General features: G+C 45.0%; 1 protein-coding gene across 16 annotated transcripts in view; it reads right to left on the reverse strand.

The window, feature by feature from the left end:
• ABLIM1 (actin binding LIM protein 1) overlaps positions 1 to 20,589 on the reverse strand; it is a 670,048-nt gene that overhangs the window by 248,350 nt on the left and 401,109 nt on the right. For all 16 annotated transcript variants that reach the window (XM_078643885.1, XM_078643875.1, XM_078643872.1 and 13 more), the window contains exon 6: positions 16,678 to 16,771. In XM_078643885.1, coding sequence (XP_078500011.1) covers positions 16,678 to 16,771 — 94 coding nt within the window. The remainder of the gene's footprint in view (positions 1 to 16,677; positions 16,772 to 20,589) is intronic.

Below are 20,589 nucleotides of genomic sequence, written 5' to 3' on the forward strand. Positions count from 1 at the left end.
CCCAGGGAATATGGGGAACCAGGAAGGATCGTATCGGATACTGAGCGATACTAGGCAAAGGGAGAGTAGCGACCAGAGGGAAAATAACAGAGAGGCGTACGGTGAAAGGAGAGAAGAAGAAGAGAGTGGGCAGAGCAAGAGTGGGGGTAACAGGCCCGTGTTCCATCACCTTCCAAGATCGGATGGCCGAGCATGGGACCTGGAGAGATGGGAGCAAGGGAGAGCACTCATTAACTCTCCCGAGCCCAAACGTAGAGCTCGGAGTTGGGATGGTAGGGAGACCAGTGAGCCCCCTTCGAAAGACATATTGCGAGCTGAGATAAAAGCTAAGAGACTCGATGTCGCCAGCTTAAGGTCAGACCTGGATGACATGATAGATGGTACCCTGCCTTTAGAAAGAATAGAAATGTATGAGCAGGATGAAATACTGTATATGGCAAAGGACATCACTCGAAAAGCGAGAGCAATCCATGAGAAGTTAGTCGAACTAGCAGGCAAATATATGGTGGACCTGTCAAGAACCAAAGCATTACAGGGTAACCACAGGCTACATTACACAGATCGAGACCTAGATGAGAGGAGAACGATTGGGCTGAAAACGCACATAAGGGAACTGATCACTGGAATAAGGACATGGAGGGCACTAGATAAGTGGGAAGAGAGGTGGTCCAAGAAAGGGACCGTCAGGAGAAGCACGCTTGGTATGACACCAGGAAGGCTGCAGGGAATAGAAGCATACCCTTTGCGTGAAGTCGCCAATGGGAACTATGTGCATGTCCCTTGGAGTAGGGGAGATTTAGCTGCTTTTACCACCTCCTTCCCCAAATTGCGGGAAAACCCAGTGGAGTGGTACAAGCAAGTCGAGAGATTTGTAAAAATCTCAAAGGTCCTATGGATAGATCTGAACACGCTGTTCGACATTGTAGTACCAGGAGATCTGTGGACAGCATGCAAGGTTAGCGCTGAGTGGCCCACAACGGAGCCGGAGAGAGATGCTAAGACTAATGGGCCGTCCGAGATTGTGATGGCAAAATTCGAGAGAGTGATGACTTGGCTGAAAGAGAAAGTGCCAATGCAAGACATAGATTGGGTCAGAATAGACCGAACCAGACAGGAACCCAAAGAGACCGTCCACGAATATTACGAGAGATTGCTGAAGGCGTTTAAACAGTATAGCGGCCTGGATGTAATGGATCCAAAAGACATAGGGCAATTCGTGTCCAAGTTCGTCCTGGGACTGAGACCGGATATTAGTTTAATGATTCAGCAACACTCGATTTGTTGGCAAAGTAAACCCCTAGACGAAATACTGAGGTATGCCAGGTACTGCTGTGATGAGATAGACTCCAAGGCTAAGAAACTAAAAGAAAAGTTGATGGTGGTACAGATGCAGGCAGCAGGAAAGGGGGGACAGCAGCAACAGCAGCAAGGAATAGGTACAGGAGGAAAGAAGCAGTACAGTCAGAACAAGGGCAATGAGGAGAGTTCCACCTTTAGACCCAGATTAGACATAGCTGCCTTGAAGAAAACGACTAGGTGCCACCAGTGTAACGAGGTGGGGCATTGGAAACGCGAGTGTCCATACAATGTAGAGATAGGAGAACAAGAGATAGAGGAGGAAGAGGTCCAGAGCGCGCCTACAAGAGGGGTGACGCCATACCAGGGAAAGGTGCTCAAAGGGGGGGGGGGCTCCTCCCCGAGCCCAGTTCCCGCAACCTCCTCGAGTAGGGACTATGGGTAAGACCTATAGACAGATGCCCCTGTTTGTAGAAGGAGAAGAGTGCTATTATGTGGACCCATTAACCGGACAGAGAGTGGAAAGAGAAGACTGCACCCTCGGGGCAGCCTTGGAGGTGGACCAGAGGGGACCCTATGTCGAAGCAGAAGTAGCAGGGTGCCCCACGACCTTTCTGGTGGACACAGGAGCCACTAGGTCCACGATCAGATCAGCTGCAGTTCCAGACCTGCCCATGTCTGGAGAGACCATACAAGTGGTGGGGGTCGCAAACAGGAGAATAACCAGCCAATTGACAGAACCGGTACAGGTGAAAATAGGGAAGTACAGCGATGAGCACCAGTTTGTGGTTTGCGATTCAAGTCCTGTGTGTCTGCTAGGCAGAGACCTGTTGTGTAAATTGAATTGTACAATATACTGTACACCTCAGGGAGTGGAGGTATTGACCAATGATGATGACGCAGACTTCAAAGTTGCAAACTCAAGAATATGCGTGGAGCTGTACCCTACTTTGACAGTAGATGAGCTCCCCTGGGACTTGAGAGAGACAGTGGCACCAGAAGTATGGGACTTCACTGGGGAAGAGATTGGATTGGTCAAAGGGGTGGACCCAGTGAAAATTGTAGTGAAACCGCATGCTGAGTTCCCAAGAACACCCCAATATAAATTGACTCCAGAAACGATTGCAGGCATAAAGCCCGTGATCGAGTCCATGATTAAACAGGGAATACTGAAAGAAATCGTGGGTAGTCCATGCAACTCCCCGATTATGGGTCTGCAGAAACCAAATGGGAAATTCCGGATAGTACAGGACCTTCGAAAGATTAATAACATAGTCGTTTCGTGTTGTCCAGTGGTACCGAATCCATCAGTGATACTGTTTCAGATTCCATTCCAAGCTGAGTGGTTCACTGTGATTGATCTTTGTCAGGCTTTCTTTTCGATCCCTCTGGACGAAGAAAGCCATTTTCTTTTCGCATTTAAGCTGGAAGGTCGCGTCCTAACATGGTGTCGTATTCCTCAGGGGTATACAGAGAGCCCATCGATCTTTAACCAGCTTTTGAAGAAAAATCTTGAAAGTCTAGTGCTGCCCCAGAAGTCAGTTCTGGTCCAGTACATAGACGACCTCCTCGTGGCGTCAGAAACAGAAGAAGCTTGCAGGGAGGACTCCATTGCTTTGTTAAATCACCTAGCTGCCAATGGGCACAAGGTGTCCCCGGGAAAATTGCAGTACTGCCTGACAGAAGTGCAGTACTTGGGACACAGAATAGAGAAAGGCAAGCGAAAGGTGTCACCAGACAGGATAGAGGCGATCATGAAAATGAATGCGCCTAAGACACAGAGAGAGGTCAGGATGTTCCTAGGGATGGTGGGTTATTGCCGACAGTGGATCGCGAACTTTTCACTGAAAGCAAAGCCCTTGCAAAAACTGACGCATAAGGAGGTGAGCGATCCGGTACCATGGGACAAAGACTGTTTGATGGCATTCCTACAGCTGCGAGAGGACCTGTGTCGTGCTCCGGCATTGGGAATGCCTGATTACAATAAACCATTTTTGCTTTACTGTTGTGAGAGAGAAGGTTGCGCGTTGTCTGTGTTAGTCCAAATCCATGGGAATGCCCGTAGACCAGTTGCTTATTTCTCGGCTACTTTAGACCCAGTAGCCGCAGCGTTGCCCGGATGTCTCAAATCCGTTGCTGCAACGGGTGTCAGCATTGAGAGATGTGAAAATATCGTCATGGGGCACCCGTTAGAGGTGTGCGTGCCCCATTCTGTTGAACTGTTGATGACCAGGACCAAAACACAGCATCTGACCAACAGCAGGCTCACGCGCTATGAGCAAGTTATTCTTGCTGCAGAGAATGTGACCCTCCGGAGATGCTCTGTTTTGAACCCTGCCACCTTGATGCCACTCCCAAATGATATCGAGGATGATGATGAATGTACAGACCATGACTGCCTCGATGTGACTGAACTATGCACCAAACCCAGACCCGACATCGTAGATGAGCCACTGACCGACCCAGACGAAATTTTCTTTGTCGATGGCTCATGTGTAAGAGACGAAGTTGGGCAGTTGAGAGCAGCTTATGCTGTTTGTACAATTACTGGAGTTGTGGAAGCTGGGTGCCTGGAAGGAGTACACTCCGCTCAGGTAGCCGAGATTATTGCCTTGACACGTGCTTGCTTGGCAAGCAATCAAATTCGAGTCACCATATACACCGACAGCCAATATGGTTATGGGGTGGTTCATGATTACGGGCAGTTATGGTCTCAAAGAGGGTTCATGACCTCTTCAGGCTCTCCCATTCGCAATGGAGAGTTTGTGCGCCTGTTGTTAGAGGCGTTGCAATGCCCAGCAGGTATCGCAGTTGTAAAATGCACCGCACATACCAGAAATGAGGACTTCGTCTCGAAAGGCAATAGATATGCCGACGAAGTCGCGCGGTATTGCGCAGAACAAGGGTACTCTTTCACAGAGGTGGAAGTGGGTGGAATAAATGTAAGGACTGAATTAGCCATGATATTGGAAACTGTTGATACTTGGGATGAACTGGCAAACATGCAAGAAAATGCTCCTGATTTTGAAAAAGAAACATGGGAAAAGGCAGGATGTGTAGTGGGTGAGTCCCATTTTTGGGTCTCAGCAGACGGCAGAGCAGTGTTGCCCAATGAGATGGTGAGTCCAATGGCCAGACTCATACATGGTCCCGTACACTTAGGGAGAGATGCTATGCTGAGAGTGTTTAGACAGACCTGGTACAATCCTAAGTTTAGAATAGCAGCAGAAGCAGTGTGCCAGCGTTGTGTGACCTGTCAGCAGCTGAACGTAGGAAAAAGAACACCAGTTGCACTGAGTCACATAGGAAGGTCTGGAGGTCCATTCAATCGAATGCAGATAGATTTCATTGAAATGCCGAGGTGCAACCGCCTCCGCTATGTCCTGGTGGTTGTTTGTGTATTCTCCAGATGGGTTGAGGCATACCCTACACGTAGGTGCGACACCCTCACAGTGGCCAAGTTACTGCTTAGGGAACTCATTCCGCGCTTCGGGGTGCCGGCCTTTTTGGAATCAGATAGGGGAACGCATTTCAACAGCGAGCTTGTGAAGATGATTTGTGCGGCTCTGAACATAGATCAGAAATTGCATTGCAGTTACCGACCAGAAGCCTCAGGAATTGTGGAGCAGATCAATGGCACGATCAAGGCCAGAATTGCAAAAGTGTGTTCCTCAACGACCCTGAGTTGGCCTGACGCCCTGCCATTGGTCCTCATGAGCCTTCGTAGTACCCCAGACAGAAGAACGGGGTTGTCACCACATGAGGTGTTAATGGGGAGAGCAATGAGGCTGCCATCTGTCCCAACTACTGCACTGTTAAATATCACAGATGATATGATCCTGGACTATTGTAAGGGGCTGTCTGACGCCATTCGTTCTGTGTCCCTTCAGGTGCAGGCTGCCGAGGTTCCATCGTGCCAGGGCCCGTGCCATGACCTGTACCCTGGGGACTGGGTCCTGGTGAAAAAACATGTGAGAAGAAGCTGCCTGGATGTTCGTTGGCGTGGGCCCTTCCAGATCATCCTGATCACGAACACGGCTGTGAAGGTGGGAGGCCTGCCCAATTGGATCCACGCGTCACATACGCGAAGGGTTCCAGCACCTCGGGAAGAAACAGCTCCTCTCTCGGATAGACGTCCAGCAGAGGACCGAGAAGCCATAGAGGGGGCTAGCCAAGCTGTAGAGGTGCCAGCGGAAGCAGGGAACGAGTCTGACCAAGCTGAGGACGGTCAGTACAACAGCGAAACAGACGACGCTACAGAAGGAGAAAGTAGCTGGGAGTACGAGTCAGACACTGACAGGTCTGACAGAGAGCGAGAACAGACAAGAAGGAGAAGGAGTAGAAGGGCACGTGGAGAAGCTAATTGGCCGCAAAGAAGGAGCTCTAGCCTGAGGTCAACTCCAGAGATAACCCTCCCTCCGATATCAGAAGACTCAGACCCGGAAGAAGGTGCTCAGGGCGCTGAAGCACCGGACCGAAGAAGGTCAAGAAGAGTGCGTGTGCCTAGCAGAAGATACTCCACCCCTGAGTGGACATATCTGGCGACAAATGTCTTTGAAACAGGAGACAGGGAGGATTCGAGCGGTGGTGGTGTCCAGTTCTGAGCCCATCGTCACCGTGGAAATACGACTGTTGGTACCCGGAGTCGAACAAGAAGGGTCACTAACATTCATGCTCCCCAGACCTCCCCGCCTCAGCAAGTTAAAACACATGTTTCTTTCAGAATTGCAATTCCCCGACTTTGGTACAACGATAACAGCCCATGAAGAGCACAATCTTCGTTTGGAAATACTGAACTTTGCTATCGAAGCTGCAGGCACAAACCTGATAGTAGATGCTTAAAGGACTTTGTAAATAAAGCGAGCAGAAAAAGAAGATTACCTAGCGCCCAGGAAGCAGAGAATATTAGGGAACTTCCCTTGAGTTGATGGAGAAGGGCTAGGGTTGTCTTTATTGAACTGTTAAAGGACTTTTGCGAAGAAGGTTGTCAGCTTCCAGTTGTGTGGATTCTAAAGACAAAAGGATTAAAAAGAGACTGTAAAGGAACGAGAAGAAAAGAACTTTTTGCTAAGATAAGAGAGAGCCATATTGTCTGACGAAATGGAAGCCGGCACCCAGAACCGCAGAGCTAAATGTATAATAGGTACACTAATAGTAGGAGTGATAATATTGATAGCTTTAGTGGTAACAATTTCTTATGTAAAGGGACATGAGGAAGAGGCGAAGGTAACTGATGTGAAATCTGTAGAAACGCTTACACCCACTGTTGCTGGTGAGAAAAGGGAAAACACTCAAGAGAAGGCGTTATTAGCTGCAGAAGCCCGCAGGTTACACGTAGATGAGTCCCAAGGAGACTTTAGGTCAAATGCTTATGCCAAACTCTTATATGAATACGTGGATGCCATGGAGGTTAAGGACTGTTACGTCTGCATGCAGTTGCCGGCGTCTGTAGATGAAGGCATTAGATATCATCACCTCCCGCTGACATATGGCATTACATGTAGCTTATTGCTTAGTATATTTTATGAGAGAGATAGTTTTGAATACTATTTCTCCAACTATGATTCAGTGTTGCCAGAAGTCCCAAATTATAAGCAGATGAACAAATGGGACTACTGGAAGAGTGAAGACAGATTGGCCAAGTTCTTCATTCCTTGGATTACCTTAGATACTTCACATGCCCGTAGAAATAACCTGACATGCAAGGTGTCAGAAGTCGAGAAGAAGTTCATAGGGCAGGTGGATGATCGTTACAGGAGACAAAAGATTTTGAAAAAATCAGGACAATGGAAAACAGATTGGACCGAGGAAGAGAAGGCACACAAGAGAAAGGGTAGTAGTGGTCCAATAGCTTTAGATAAGACGCAGAGAGGAAAGCTATGTCTTCACCGAGCCAAAACGTATTATGAAAATGTATACGTGGGAGAAGTCGACTGTGAACATGCTTTCAATATAGAGTACTATACTAAAGATTTCCTGAAGGGAATGCAAGTGATTCCAAATGTGTATTTTGTATGTGGAAGAAATGCCTACGTGAGACTACCTGACAACTGGTATGGATCATGTTACCTAGCAATTGTCTTCCCCAAAATATATCATGCACAAGACTTAGAGATCATCGAGGGCAAGACATCATCGAGGGGAAGGAGAGATATAGGTGATGCAGAAATGGTTGGAGATGTCTTTGGAGCTATGTTCCCTCTTTTGGGACTAATCCTTAATGATGTTAAAATTAGACGACTGGCAACAGTCGTCGACAGGTTGTCTGCCAGCACTGCTCAGTCCTTAATGCTGGTAGAAGGAGAGATGCAATCGATAAGGGCTATGGTTCTTCAGAACCGTCTTGCGTTAGACGTCCTACTAGCAAAAGAGGGCGGAGTCTGTAAGGCTTTGAAGGTCCAGGAATGTTGTACTTACATTCCAGACAATTCGAAGCCCCTTGAGAAAGTTATTAGGAACATAACTGATATTCACAAGGAGATCGAAGACTTGAGTAGAGAAAATGTCTGGGAAAAGGTGGGCCACGGAATGAGTGAAGTTGGAGGGTGGATCTCCACCTTAGGCAAAAGCTTTGTGTGGTATATACTAAAACCTATCATCATAATATTGATCTGTGGGATCATATTGTGGGGATTGGTGAGGGTATTCAAATGGTACAGAGCAAGAAGGTCAGAAAGGGCCCAAAGAGAGCAGCTGCAGAGATTGGCTGCCATACAAGATAATCAGTACAGGAGTCTGAGGGCTCTGGAAGCGCAGAGACAAGTTATGCTAGCAATAACTGCAGTTTAAATGTTAGTGATGACCCCGAGAGGTCATCAAAGGGGGGAACTGAGAGAGCGCAAACTGACCTAAATGTATGAGTGCATCACACTTACCTGTAGTAAGCACAAATCATGAGGAGAAATGCCATGAGTGCTAGTAGTATCTGCAATTATATTCTGAATGTATAGCTAATGTAGAGATTTAAGTAGAAGTGGAACTAATACAGAAATGTGTGACACTATATGATTTTATTAAATGTGATTATTCCTGAATCCATGTCGTGTAGCTGCTAAAATGTAAGATGGCATGTGGTTAAACGCAGAATGTGGTAGGCCTCAGGGCCAGAGCTAGAAGGTGTTTCTTTTCACGACATAGATTGTACTAATGTTTTGGTCATTGCATTAATGGGCCATGTTTTATAGATGTGTTTACTGAATAATAGAATAAGAGTATTAACATGCTTTAATTAATGAAGAAGTTGAATACTATAATCATTATGAGAAATGTTGTAGGCCTGAAATGTTTTAACATTGATTTACACGTACATGTCTGGGCCGAGAAATGTTGCGAACCTTTTTGGAAGTCTATGAGAGTTGGGATCTTGGCTGCAGATGTCTGTCTGCAAGAGAAAAGGGGGAATCCAATTATAAATAATATGAATAGAGGTCTGTTCAGTAGACGGCCCAGACATGGAGGAGGGTTCCGGAATGTTTTAAGGGGTATCAGCGGGCCGGAGAAGAGTCTGAGAAGCAAGGTCAACTCCAACGTATGAGGCCCAATACAAAGCAGCATGGAAAAAGCCAGAAGCTACACCACGTGAGGGGCGTCTCACGAGGGGCGTCTCAAATGTTGTTGACTGTTTTGTATTAGGGACAGCACCCCTGGGTGGAGTTAGAGCAGATGCCTGAGGACCCTTTAGAGAGCGGATGGGTAGGCAGAGAGGGGTCATGACTGGAGAACTATAGGTTTTCACCAAGAGACTAAGAGTGAGTGACTTCCCTTGGGGGTCATTCACTGCTGACACCTTTGTTAGGTTGGGATTTGGTTAAGTAGGGATACCATCTAGAGCAGGGTAGGGACAGCCTAACCTGTGCGTTTTTCCTCCAACTTAAATGAAGGAGAGATCTCAATATGCGTCAATGCTGATAGCTTTATTATTCTTAGAACTTGTGTTGGTAATTTCCGTTGCTCGTCTGAGGGCTTTCAGAGAGCACATGTATGTAGTTGGACCTGTGTATCTCGTGAATCTCATTCTGAGATGCCTGTATTTGCAGCTTATCCTAAGCTTACAATAAACTTTTGAAAGCTAGAAGTTGTTTGTGATCTTTTGGAACGGGGTCCTTTATTGGGTGAACTAGCTTGGTAACAGAGGCACTTTCTTCCTTCAATGACAGGCAACAAAGGTTCAGTCGACCAGATCGGGGTTTAGATCAATAGTGATAAGGTATCGATCAAAATCTCGCCCTTCCAAGAGCAAGCAAAGGCCTCCAGTGCTCTTAGGAGTGGTGAGAGATCCCCTCTAATCCTGGTGCTTTTCTCATGCTGGTCTATAGCATGAGACTAGCACCAGGATTGGATAGGAAAATTGGCTGGGGCTCGCTTTTAGGAGAAAACACAGGAGCGAGGACCTACTGGAGCAAGGACCTGCAGCAAGGTAAGGACATTTTCTTTTTTAAATGTGATTTTATTTGTAATGTGCATTAAATCGCATTACATTACCGTTTTAAATTTAAAGTTTAGAAGGATAATGTAATTCGTATCGGTAGTTGAATGTCATTTTGCGCCGCGTGTATGTCCCCAGGCCCCACCACCACCGCCCATTTGCCCGCCCCACCGTTCTCGGTCGGTACACCGGCAGAAATGAATGTCAATGGCAGCAGAGCTTAGAGGAAAATCTCGCTCTAAAACTACGAAGAAAAGTATCTTTTGGCTTGGTTTCAAAGAGAAGGGACAGGATGTTTTCTCTCTTTCCTGAGCCCTCCCTCCCACAGAGCTATAATTCGCATTCACAGTAGTCCTCTGGACATGCAGGCCAGCGGCCAGCAGTGCAGGCGAGGGGTGACTTACTGATTCTCTTAGAGCAAGCACAAAGAGACCCTGAAAGAACACAGTGTGAGAATGACACATTTAAAAAATATGTTAATTTTTGTGCTCATCATTTACTTCCTTTATAAAAGAGACAATGTTAGTTTACAAACTTGCAAAGGCGTTAATAAGAAGCACATAACTAGAATTCAGAACAAGTATAGATGAAGTAAACTTAAGAAATGAGCAAGTCCATAAATAATCTGCCAGAATTCCTTCCATCTGTAGCTCAATAAGGCTGGTGTGTTAGTTGATGTTAACCAAGCAGGAAAGCTTATAACGGGGCGATTTCGCATGAAGCGTACTGGAAATGGAAGTGGCATCACACATCCTTTGCTCTTGAGGCCATCTTACAAAGTGACATCATACATACCATTTGAATTTGAGGATATCACTGGAAGTGACTTCACACAATGTCACATACCTTTTTTTTACGACAATACTTTATACAAAGCGGGTACACCAGACACATAGAGAAGAGCCCGTGTACAATAGAGAAGGCGTCACTAATTGAACCCATGGTATCACATTTCACCACACTTACAATGCATAAAAAAACAAACACGGAAAACGCCACCCCCACGAGTCCACCCAGCATTCGACCTCTCAGACCCCAATGTCTTCTCCCCCCTCCCTGATGACCCATCTGCAGGCCCTGACACCATAACACCATATTTCCTCGTCTAGAGAATGACAAGGGTTTTCAATTCTATGAAGTACAATGCCCCGGTGTTGACTCCAAGCAGCCCATATTTTGTAATGTTTGAGTGGGCAACCTATGGCTTTATAAAGAGGAATCTCCATGCTCCTACAATGATCTAGCCCACATTTCCACCACTCCAAGGACCCTGGCGATATCCCTCTTTGCTACCACCAGACCTAGCCATAACAAGGGTGATGATGTATCCATCAGTATCTAGCTCTTCCATAATGTGAAGGAGAACCAGCATAGGATCCAGGATAGACAGAGAAGACCGGTCAGTGTGGCCACTACCCCCATCCTCCATAGTCTCTCCCGGGTATAGGAGACCCAGTGTAGGTATTTCCACTGTATTAGGTGAAACTGCTAGGCAATGACAATCTCAAGGGGGATACGCAGATTTCTCTTTAATAATGGTCAGTCAGTTGTCCCTAATCTGCCACCCAGGCTTCTCTCAGCTAAAGGAGTCAGTTGTCTTAACTACAAGAGATCGATACATCTTCGAGATCTTGTGTTGGAAAGACGGCCCACGAGGATTTTGACCTTGTAATATCCGAGAGTCCCTTAAAGATAGTGGGTGAGGCCGTGCCACATAGCGAAAGAAATGTGAGCAATGCAGGTGGTATTCCACCTGCATTTCCAAGAAGGATTTCAATGTGGATAACATTACAATCCCCAACTTAGATATACCAATAATATCCCAAGATTTAAAGCTCTCCAGGTTTGTAACCTGTGGCAGGTGGGCCCTGTACAACAATGGAGTGTCCTTCATCAGGTGTCCTGCCCACCCCAGGGCTCTATGAGTTACCCTCCAAAGCTGGAAAGTCACTTTTGGGGCTGCAGGAATGTGTTCTGCAGGCCCCCCACCACCCCATGTAACAAATGCAATAGGGGGTTTCCAGCATTGCTCACCGCTTAGTGCCAAAGGCGGGGTCTGCCAAGTTGTTGAACCACTGTTCATTAACCCCTGTCATGAGGCACGGTGCTCATGTGCTCATGACGAGCTGAGCTCGTCATGACCACACCCATTTACATTAAGGTCCAGCTCAGCAGAAGAATCTGCCAAGCAACCAAGGTGTTAATAACAATGAGATGAGATGCCCTATAGTAGGGTAATGTATCTGGAGTTACAATTCCTCCATCATAAGGGGATTTATAACACTGAGACAGGGCGACCGTCAGGACATGGTGCCTCCACAGTAAGTTCCGCAGCAGAATGTCCATTCTTTTCAAGACTGAGGTCGAGAAGGGATAGTTCTACCGCTGGTACAGTAGTCTGTACAGAACTCCCATGTTATAACTAGACTGCCCCAGGATGGATAGCGGCTGTGTCAACCAGAAACTAAGATCTCTGAACATCCGGTGAGGTAACATACACTCCCAAGTATTGTAAGCCCTCTCGACGAATCTGTATGCCGGCTGCCCAATCGAGCGCTGATGGGGGGCACACCATGGGGTGCACAGAGGATTTGAATTTGTTAATGGTAGGCCCAGAAAAAGTCTTGAAAATCCCCGGGATTTGAAATACTTGGAGTCCTGGTACGGAGTCAGGGGGATTGTCTAGAAAATTAGAACATTGTTGGCGCATAGCGCATACCTGTCCGAGACCTTTGGTGTCCACTCCAGGTTCCTTACCTGGGCGTCTATCCATAACCCCCCGTGAGACTCGACTGCAATCGCAAACAGTAAGGGGGACAAGGGGCATCCCAGCCTTGTCCCCCTGTACATTGGGAATTGGGCAGACAGCAAGCCTCCCACCCTCACTCTTGCCTATGGATCATTATATAATGGCCAGGTCTAGGTGATAGTCCCTCCGGACAGAATCCAATGCCATTAAGAGGAGTGTATGGGTTCTTGGTAGCCTAAAAGCTTGCGCTACTGAGTTGTGCAGATGCCGGATGTTATGCCGTATGGCCCTCTTAGGCTTGAAGCCGATTGATCATTGTGAATCAAGGGAGTAATCACAGAAAGACTGATAGCCAGGACCTTAGCCCATATCTTAACCTCTATGTTGAGGAGGGAGGTCTGGCGATAGGCAGAGCACTCAAACTCATCTTTGGGTATGACTACTATTTCAGCCAGGTGGAGATTGGGAAAGAGCATGCTCTCATCCTGGGCCCGCTTAAACATGCTCCAAACAGGGTCCGTAACTAGCCCCTTATAAGATGTAAAGAACTCCACCGAGAGGCCCATAGCTCCTGGAGTTTTGACGGAGTGGAGTTGAGACAGGGTCTCCCCAGCTCTTCACAAGTGATGTCTTTATCCAGTCAGGCTCGTTCTAGGTCCGTCAAAGATTGTGTGGGCAAATCCCTCACAAAATCTTGGAGGGCATCAGGGTCTTCCCCGGGTGGCTGGGCATATAGTAATGTGTAGTATGCAGCGAAGCACTGGGCAGTGACCGAGTCCCCGTGTATTTAACCAGCTCACCCCTCATGTATGCAATGGGTGTGCAGTGTTCCATGTTGGTACAGAGCCAGTGCAGAGTTTCACTGGCTTTATCCCCCACTGATAGATGCGACTCTGCATATCAAGTGAGGCCATCCGGGCCTCGTCTAAGAGCAATTGACGGAGTACTTCTAATATCACACAAATTTAGTGACTTGCCTATGTACCTTGTTTTAAACCACATTTCTGAAAAAAACATGAGCTGTGAATGCTATAAAAACAATGATTTATAACAGGCACTGACAACTAGTTGAAAAACAATTATCATATTTTTATCTTATTTGCCAATTTAGCCTTATGGGTGTGAGAAGTTTCTAAATTGTGTAACTCACAACTTTATACATTTTTGTAAACCTTGAATGCTTCATGATGTACAGAGATTGCAAACTTTAGAAAAGGCAGCTTCAATGGTCCATCACTGCAATGGAAAACTGTTCCTGATACAGCAAAGCCTGTGCAGGGCAGCGGGTAGACTGAATTGGTCTGTGGTTATCTTCCATGTTCACAACACCCCACCCCATGGCACATTCCAGAGTCCTGCCCCATGTTCCTGCCAGTGCTCATGCTTGCCTTCCTCTCCTGGCCCTCTACCCAAGCTGTCTATGCTGCCATGACCCCCAAGTCCCTTCGTCAATCAAACTGTTGCTAGTTGTTCAGTCACCTCTCCGCGCCCTGCACCTAATTTTACCCTTGCTTTCCCCAAGTATCACCACTCTCCTCTCGCACTACCTTTGCTCCCTGAAGCCCTGTGGCAACCCAGCCCCCTACAGTTGGCATGCTCTTTCCTCTCCATGTCTTGCACCTTCTTAGGAAATGGTTGCTGTTGGTTGCCATGTGTTTTTAAGGGGAGAAGGGTTGCTTTGCCCCACGGGCCATCCTATGCCAGGGAACCCAGCCTAAAGTGAGAATGGACATACTGAGAATCTCATCTGCGTTGACCGAGGCAAAGTTCTCAATTCCCCTAGTAGAGAGTTGTTAGTATAGAATAGTAGGAACTCGAAGCTGTTTGGGTGTAGTTTCAAAGAAAATGCAGACATCCACTTAGTTCGTTGATCTTGAAAGATGGTTAGAGATGTGATGTTCGAGGAACTGAGTCATTGAGGTACAGCTGAGTGTCATCAGTGTATTGGTGTAGGGATATTTTATTATCAGTTTTGCAAAGCAACTCCCTGAAGGATGCAAAGTATGCAACTCACAACTTAGTCAATTTGTAATTTGCCCAATCATGTGGGAGAAGGGAAAAGCTTTCCCACTTTTACTTGACATTACATGCAACCAGCACCTTGAGAATTAATTACATAAAAATAAAGTAGATCAGAGAGCACAAAACATGTCCTACTTTTCCAAACATTGTAAACACACAAGATTGTGGTATTTTTTTCTGCTTCAAGATAGTCATGAGGCATTACAGGATTAATAGTTGAAGATGGCCTACAGGGAAGGACCAAACGAGTTTGCAAAATATTAACACCATGGAATAGAAAGGTGAAACAGGAAGGTACAAGCATGGTGACACATGCCTACAGGATGACATTTGTGCAACCTCCATTTTTTCAAGCCTTACTCGTCAACCCGTTTTTCATTTTCATTACTTCTTTACAGTTCATAGGAGCCCAAATTATTGGTAGGTATTTAGAGATGAGCCTATATGAGCAGCTCTGTTGTGATCCAATGCAATGTGCAGTGTGTGGAATAACCTTACCCATGTGCCCAGTACCTGCGAAAAAAACAAAAGAATGGCGTCCCCCAGTCAGCTGAACCATGATAAATCACTCATTTATAAATATTGAATCCTGCCCACCAATTAGCACTGAATAACAGAGCCTTCCTAACTTGAACCATGATTACAGATAGCAAGTCACAAAGAAAATAGTTTTCGATTTAATTTACAGAGGCAATATTCTATGATGTCACTTTGGGAAACAGCCTTTACAACACAACTGTTACAAGGCATGCTATTACATTCGCACGCCGTTGCAACGAAAAAGTTGTGCAGCAGTTTGTAGAAAGTGTTGGATTTAACTGCAACACCATCCCTACTGTTGCACACACTGGAGTTTGAATAGACAATTAATCTATTCCAACTTCCAGCGCTCCCCCGACAGAAAGTCGGGGTAAAGTTTGGCTTTGCAACGGCATGCGATGTAATGGCATGCGTTGTAACATCACATATTCGTCACTTTGCCACAGGGAGTTATGTGAAAACTATTATAATACAATTTGCTTGAATGGACTTGGGGCAACTTTGCATTCAATGTCTTTATACAAACTTTTATTTGTATAACTATATTTTGCCAACACAATGTACATGTTCTTGTCTGAATATTTGTTAACTTTTGGAAAATCATTTATTTTAAGCATCCAATCATACATGTTATGCTTTAAACACAAAGTAAAGAATGCAGAAATTGCTACAAAGAGGTTTTCACTTTCATGCTATTTTATCATTGGCTTAATATCAGTGATGTTGTGTCACGTCAAATGAACTCATTTGGGACATTAAAGAAAGTGTGCCATCAGACAAGAGTGGCACATTCCATACATGGTTCTCTGAAGTTTGTGATTATGTAATGTCTCATAGATATATTCAGACAGAAAGTGTATGATGCAAAATTAATTAATTTAATATTATCTTGATCCTATACAAATGTTCAAAGCATTCAAATCAAATCCTTTCAGCCAATGTCTCCACAGGTGCATTGCGCACCAGCCTAAATACACTAATAGACACTGATTATGTCAGCTCATGAGGGCCACTTTGAGTATTGTTGACCCACTTTACATTAAAATACACCATTGACTGGACCTTGTAAATGAGCAACAATTTTGTAGGTGTTTACAACGAAATGTACTTGATGCAGAATGTTTGAATGTACAAGGGTATCATGTCACCTGTGTGAATGAACTATAAAAAATATGCAACAGAACGTCTCTATGTTCAAGAATTGTTTAACAATATACTCAAAGAAGTCCTGCATCGAATCAGAAAGAAATACATTGGCTGAATGGATTTGGTTTAAATGCTTTGCAAATTTGTCCTTGATCAATGCAATATTATATTTTGCTTCAAATACTATATAGTTTCTGAGCTTGTGTATAGTGTACGGCTCAATCTAATCCAATTAGTGTCATTTCTTTGTTCTTCAAGGTTAAAGTGAGCAATGTGATCTGTGCGGATATATTGTCAAAAGGTTGATAGCACCTATCATGGGGTTTTGGGACAAAAGTTGTGTGAGTGGAATTTATGTCATAACTGCAGTGTAGTTGTTCATTGTAACCACAAACAGAAGAAAAAAGGCAGGGAGGAAAGAGGAAGAATGGGGGAAAAAGTGGAGAATAAAAGCCAAAGAAAGAATCACATTCTTAAACTGTACAACTACTGCACTTACCTCTAAGACTTTCCCAGTGATGAACTGGTGACAGGCTTCACACTTTACGCCAAAAAGCACCTGGTAGTCCTTTTCACAGTAAGGGGCTCCATCCCTATAGGAATCCAGAGGAGTGTACTGTGAGTGTCTAATATACCACACTGTACCATAATATGCCGTCCTGAACCATACTCTACCGGACCCAACCCTTAACGTAGCACTGTACTTCACTCTATTCTTGTCTTTCAGGAGCTGTAGATTTCAGAAATGGATATCATAATCAAGGTGAAACCTCTTTAATTACCTGCATGGTGGTTACACTTTGTTCTTTACTTGCAGGTTCTGCCTTTATCTCTGTTCCTTTATCTCTAACTCTATACTCTGCCCCGGCTTGCAGTTTAAAAACGTAAATGAAAGTTCCTAAATTCAGCCTTTCATCCATCTTCTGTTTTACTATCTACATTTCCTAAATTATTCTTACTTAAGACCTTTTCTGACCACTCTAAATTATTCTTAAATCTTCAATTGACTTTTCTAATTCAATCAATCAATCAATCAATCAAAGCATTTATATAGCGCACCATGGGCGTCCGCAGAGATTTTTACAGGGGGGGCAAAATGTTAACGTCATCACCATCCACCGACATGATGTGTGCCAGGTGGGGCACAAGAAACGCTGGGGCGCAGAACTGGGATAGACTCAATTAAATGCCAGTAATCCAGGACATGTGACTGACCCTGCCACAGGCCAACAAACACCACCTGTAGGCAAAACGCTAAACTTTCTGACAAGGTGCTTTATCCCTGTCTGCTAGGTGTGCAGACTTCCGGGTCCTCGATCCAACACCAATCAAGGCTGTCTTCAGCACGATTCGATTTTTATCAGAATACTTTAAAACAGTCTATGATTAAAGCACCAGATTAAATATACTGTATGCAGAGTGTATGTTAGGGATTATTTGTAGCACACATATTTACCAATATTGGCTTCTTGGTGCTAGAATTCATGATAACTTTTATCCAAAGTTAAAGCACAACGTCAAAGTTAGTAATAAATAATGCAGCAATCACACACGCTAGTGATTCGCCAATGGGTGCTCCCTTTACTAGAATTCCCCGGGCATTGCTACATTTTACACACATTCAATTAATTTAGACAAAATAAAATGTATAGGTTCAAATGTTAGCTATATTTTTTAAAAGAAACTTAGAGTCCCTCTACGTGCCCACGTTTAGGGATACAATAATGGCCAGCTCCCTTATGGGGAAGCCCGGCACCGTAAATGTGTGGCACATGCGGCGTAAGCAGCGGTGGCACATCACAGGTCCATGGATTCTGAGTCTTACACAGTGGTCGAAGTTGGGAAAAAAAAGTAGGGGAACAGTGGGCGGAGAATCAGAGGGCGGGAATAACCCAAGGATTGTATCTGTGGGTGGAGCCAGAGGTGTGGCCAAAATGCGCAGACATCCCAATTTTTAGTATTTGTTTGGCATTTCACTGTCCAGTTTAATCAAGCAATGGATACACATGATTATTTAAGGTTATAATGAGTTATTGACATTAAAATACATTCACAAAGTGGGATATGCTTCTAATCACAGAATGTACCAAATACGATAAAATGTGGAAACACAAGCCATTTGTCTCCGAGCCATGGAGTTTCTGTCATCAGCACTACTCCCTTTTTCCACAACAGCAGTTCGAAATATCCTAGTTTGCAAATGTTTTCTCTAAAATTATGGCTCTGCCATATTTGCCTCATAATGCAAGATCTGCTTCATGATCTAACCATTTAAACTAATAAATTGTTTGTAGCTCAAACATATCAAAAGTTAATATAAAATGTGACTTGTGTTGCTGCGGAGTGGATGGCCTATTGTAAAGGTTGACTGGTCACCTTTCTCACTACTGCGTTTGTATGTTACACTGGTATATTAAGGCAAAATCTTTCCAGAGACTGTTAGCATGTGTACACAGGTCAAAATAATAAAATATCTGAAAATATACTGCAGCCTTTTTTTAATGCATAATTTAGTCAACACTACGGCATAATGTTGTCGTCCTTTGCTGCATAGTTAATTCCAGTGGCCCCACACCAGGCAGCACATGTTAAAAGTGCTTGTGAATGAAGCAGGGAGACTGTAAGTTTGCGAACTTAGTTTGGTGTGCGTGCAAATCCTACATTGCCAATCCCTGGTGAGTTGCAGCTACTACTGCTGAAACAAGGCCTATGGGTGAGGCAGACTGGCCTCAAGGGCAGGGCCAGCCATAGCACTGGTGGTGTCCTGTGCATTAATGTTTGTTAGTGCCCCCCAAGGACCACCTCTGCCATGGATTCCCTCACTACCACCCTTTAACTGTGCCCCCAAGTTTCCGTAGCCACTCTCTCTCAGATGCATTTAATTTGATTTTCAGCGCCACTCATACCATTGTAGGGTGTCAGAGCACTTTATATCACACACATTACACAGAGACAATCAATATGTGTGTAAATCACTGTTTAGAAAATGTTACTTAAGACTAAGGGCTACAAGGTGTAGGAGTCACATGACAACCATACTAGTAGCCCGTATAGTTTTACAGTGATTGGTCTGGAGAAACACAATACCCGGAATTTAAAACGTAATACCATGGTTGGGGATTCTCCTTAATAATCAGAATTGATTTCTGTCCAAAAGAACACTTTTTGGGACATTAGGATAATCAAAGAGGGGGGGGGGGACATAATGCTCTAATTTATACCTTGCAGTTTGCATGCAGCTCTTAGATGACAGTTAATAGCTCACTGTTCTAAGTTAGGATTTTTAACTTATAAACTGCAAGTAACAAAAGGATCTCTCTGACAAAAGCAGTAGCCCACTGACCTATTTACATTATGTGCACTTTGTGATCTGCATGGCGCATGTTCTTTGCAGCCGGTTCACTAACCCTCTGAGCTAACTTTCCATGAGTTAAAACTTCCACTAGACAACATTTTGATCTCTCTCTAGGAAGAATATTAATCACCAGAGTCATCATGACATTTTAATTGTTGCCGAAAATTGCTGGAGGCCAGGAAGGAGGCAGCAAGCATTTTTAAAACCATAATATACTTGTAAACATGATGCCTCCACCTAAAGTCAGCACCCGGTGCGGCCACACTGGTTCCAACGCCATAGAGCTGGCCCTTCTCAAGGGTCCTGTGACCTCAGTGACTGTTGTTCTAGGGTGTGCTGCTTCATAGGCCTGCCCACAAGACTGGAGGTGAACTTCAGCATGGATAGTGGTGGACAAGCCTTGAAGGTTAACCTACACTTGTCATGCTAGGGTCCACCTGCTGGTGCGAAGACACCAGGACTTCTAAGGTGTTGCAAAGCCTTCTAAGGTCTAGCATGTGATTGTGCTCTCACGGCAGTATATTTAATTTACTTGTTAGTCCCTTGTAGAGTGGTATAACATATACCCAGGGCCTGTAAATTAAATGCTACTAGTGGGCCTAAAGCACTGATTGTGCCACCCACACAAGTAGCCCTTCAAACATGTCTCAGGCCTGCCACTGTATGGGCTGTGTGTGGAGAGTTGTCTGGTGGACTAGTTATTAAGACTGAACCTGGTTCCCAGTTCCAAATTCAGCAGCTCTGACCATAGTGCCACATCCTCTCCCCCACTGAACACCGTACTGCCCCACTGAGAAAAACTCCCACTGTCTTCAACTACAACCCAATTGTTGCCCACTAGAAACACCTGGATGCGGCTCAATTTAAATTACGCACTAGACAAGAGCAATATGCGGCCTACAAAAAAAAAGTAACCACACCCTGGAAAAAGCAAACACTTATAGGGAATGCAAAATTTAGCAAACCATGGGAAATGTAAGCAGGAACAACATGGTTACCTTAATGCTTTTACACTCACTATTCAGAAATCAATGAGTGCCTTTGCCTGAAAAGTTG

The sequence above is a fragment of the Lissotriton helveticus genome, chromosome 5_1 (genome assembly GCF_964261635.1).
Source record: "Lissotriton helveticus chromosome 5_1, aLisHel1.1, whole genome shotgun sequence".
In the NCBI taxonomy this organism is placed as follows: domain Eukaryota; kingdom Metazoa; phylum Chordata; class Amphibia; order Caudata; family Salamandridae; genus Lissotriton; species Lissotriton helveticus.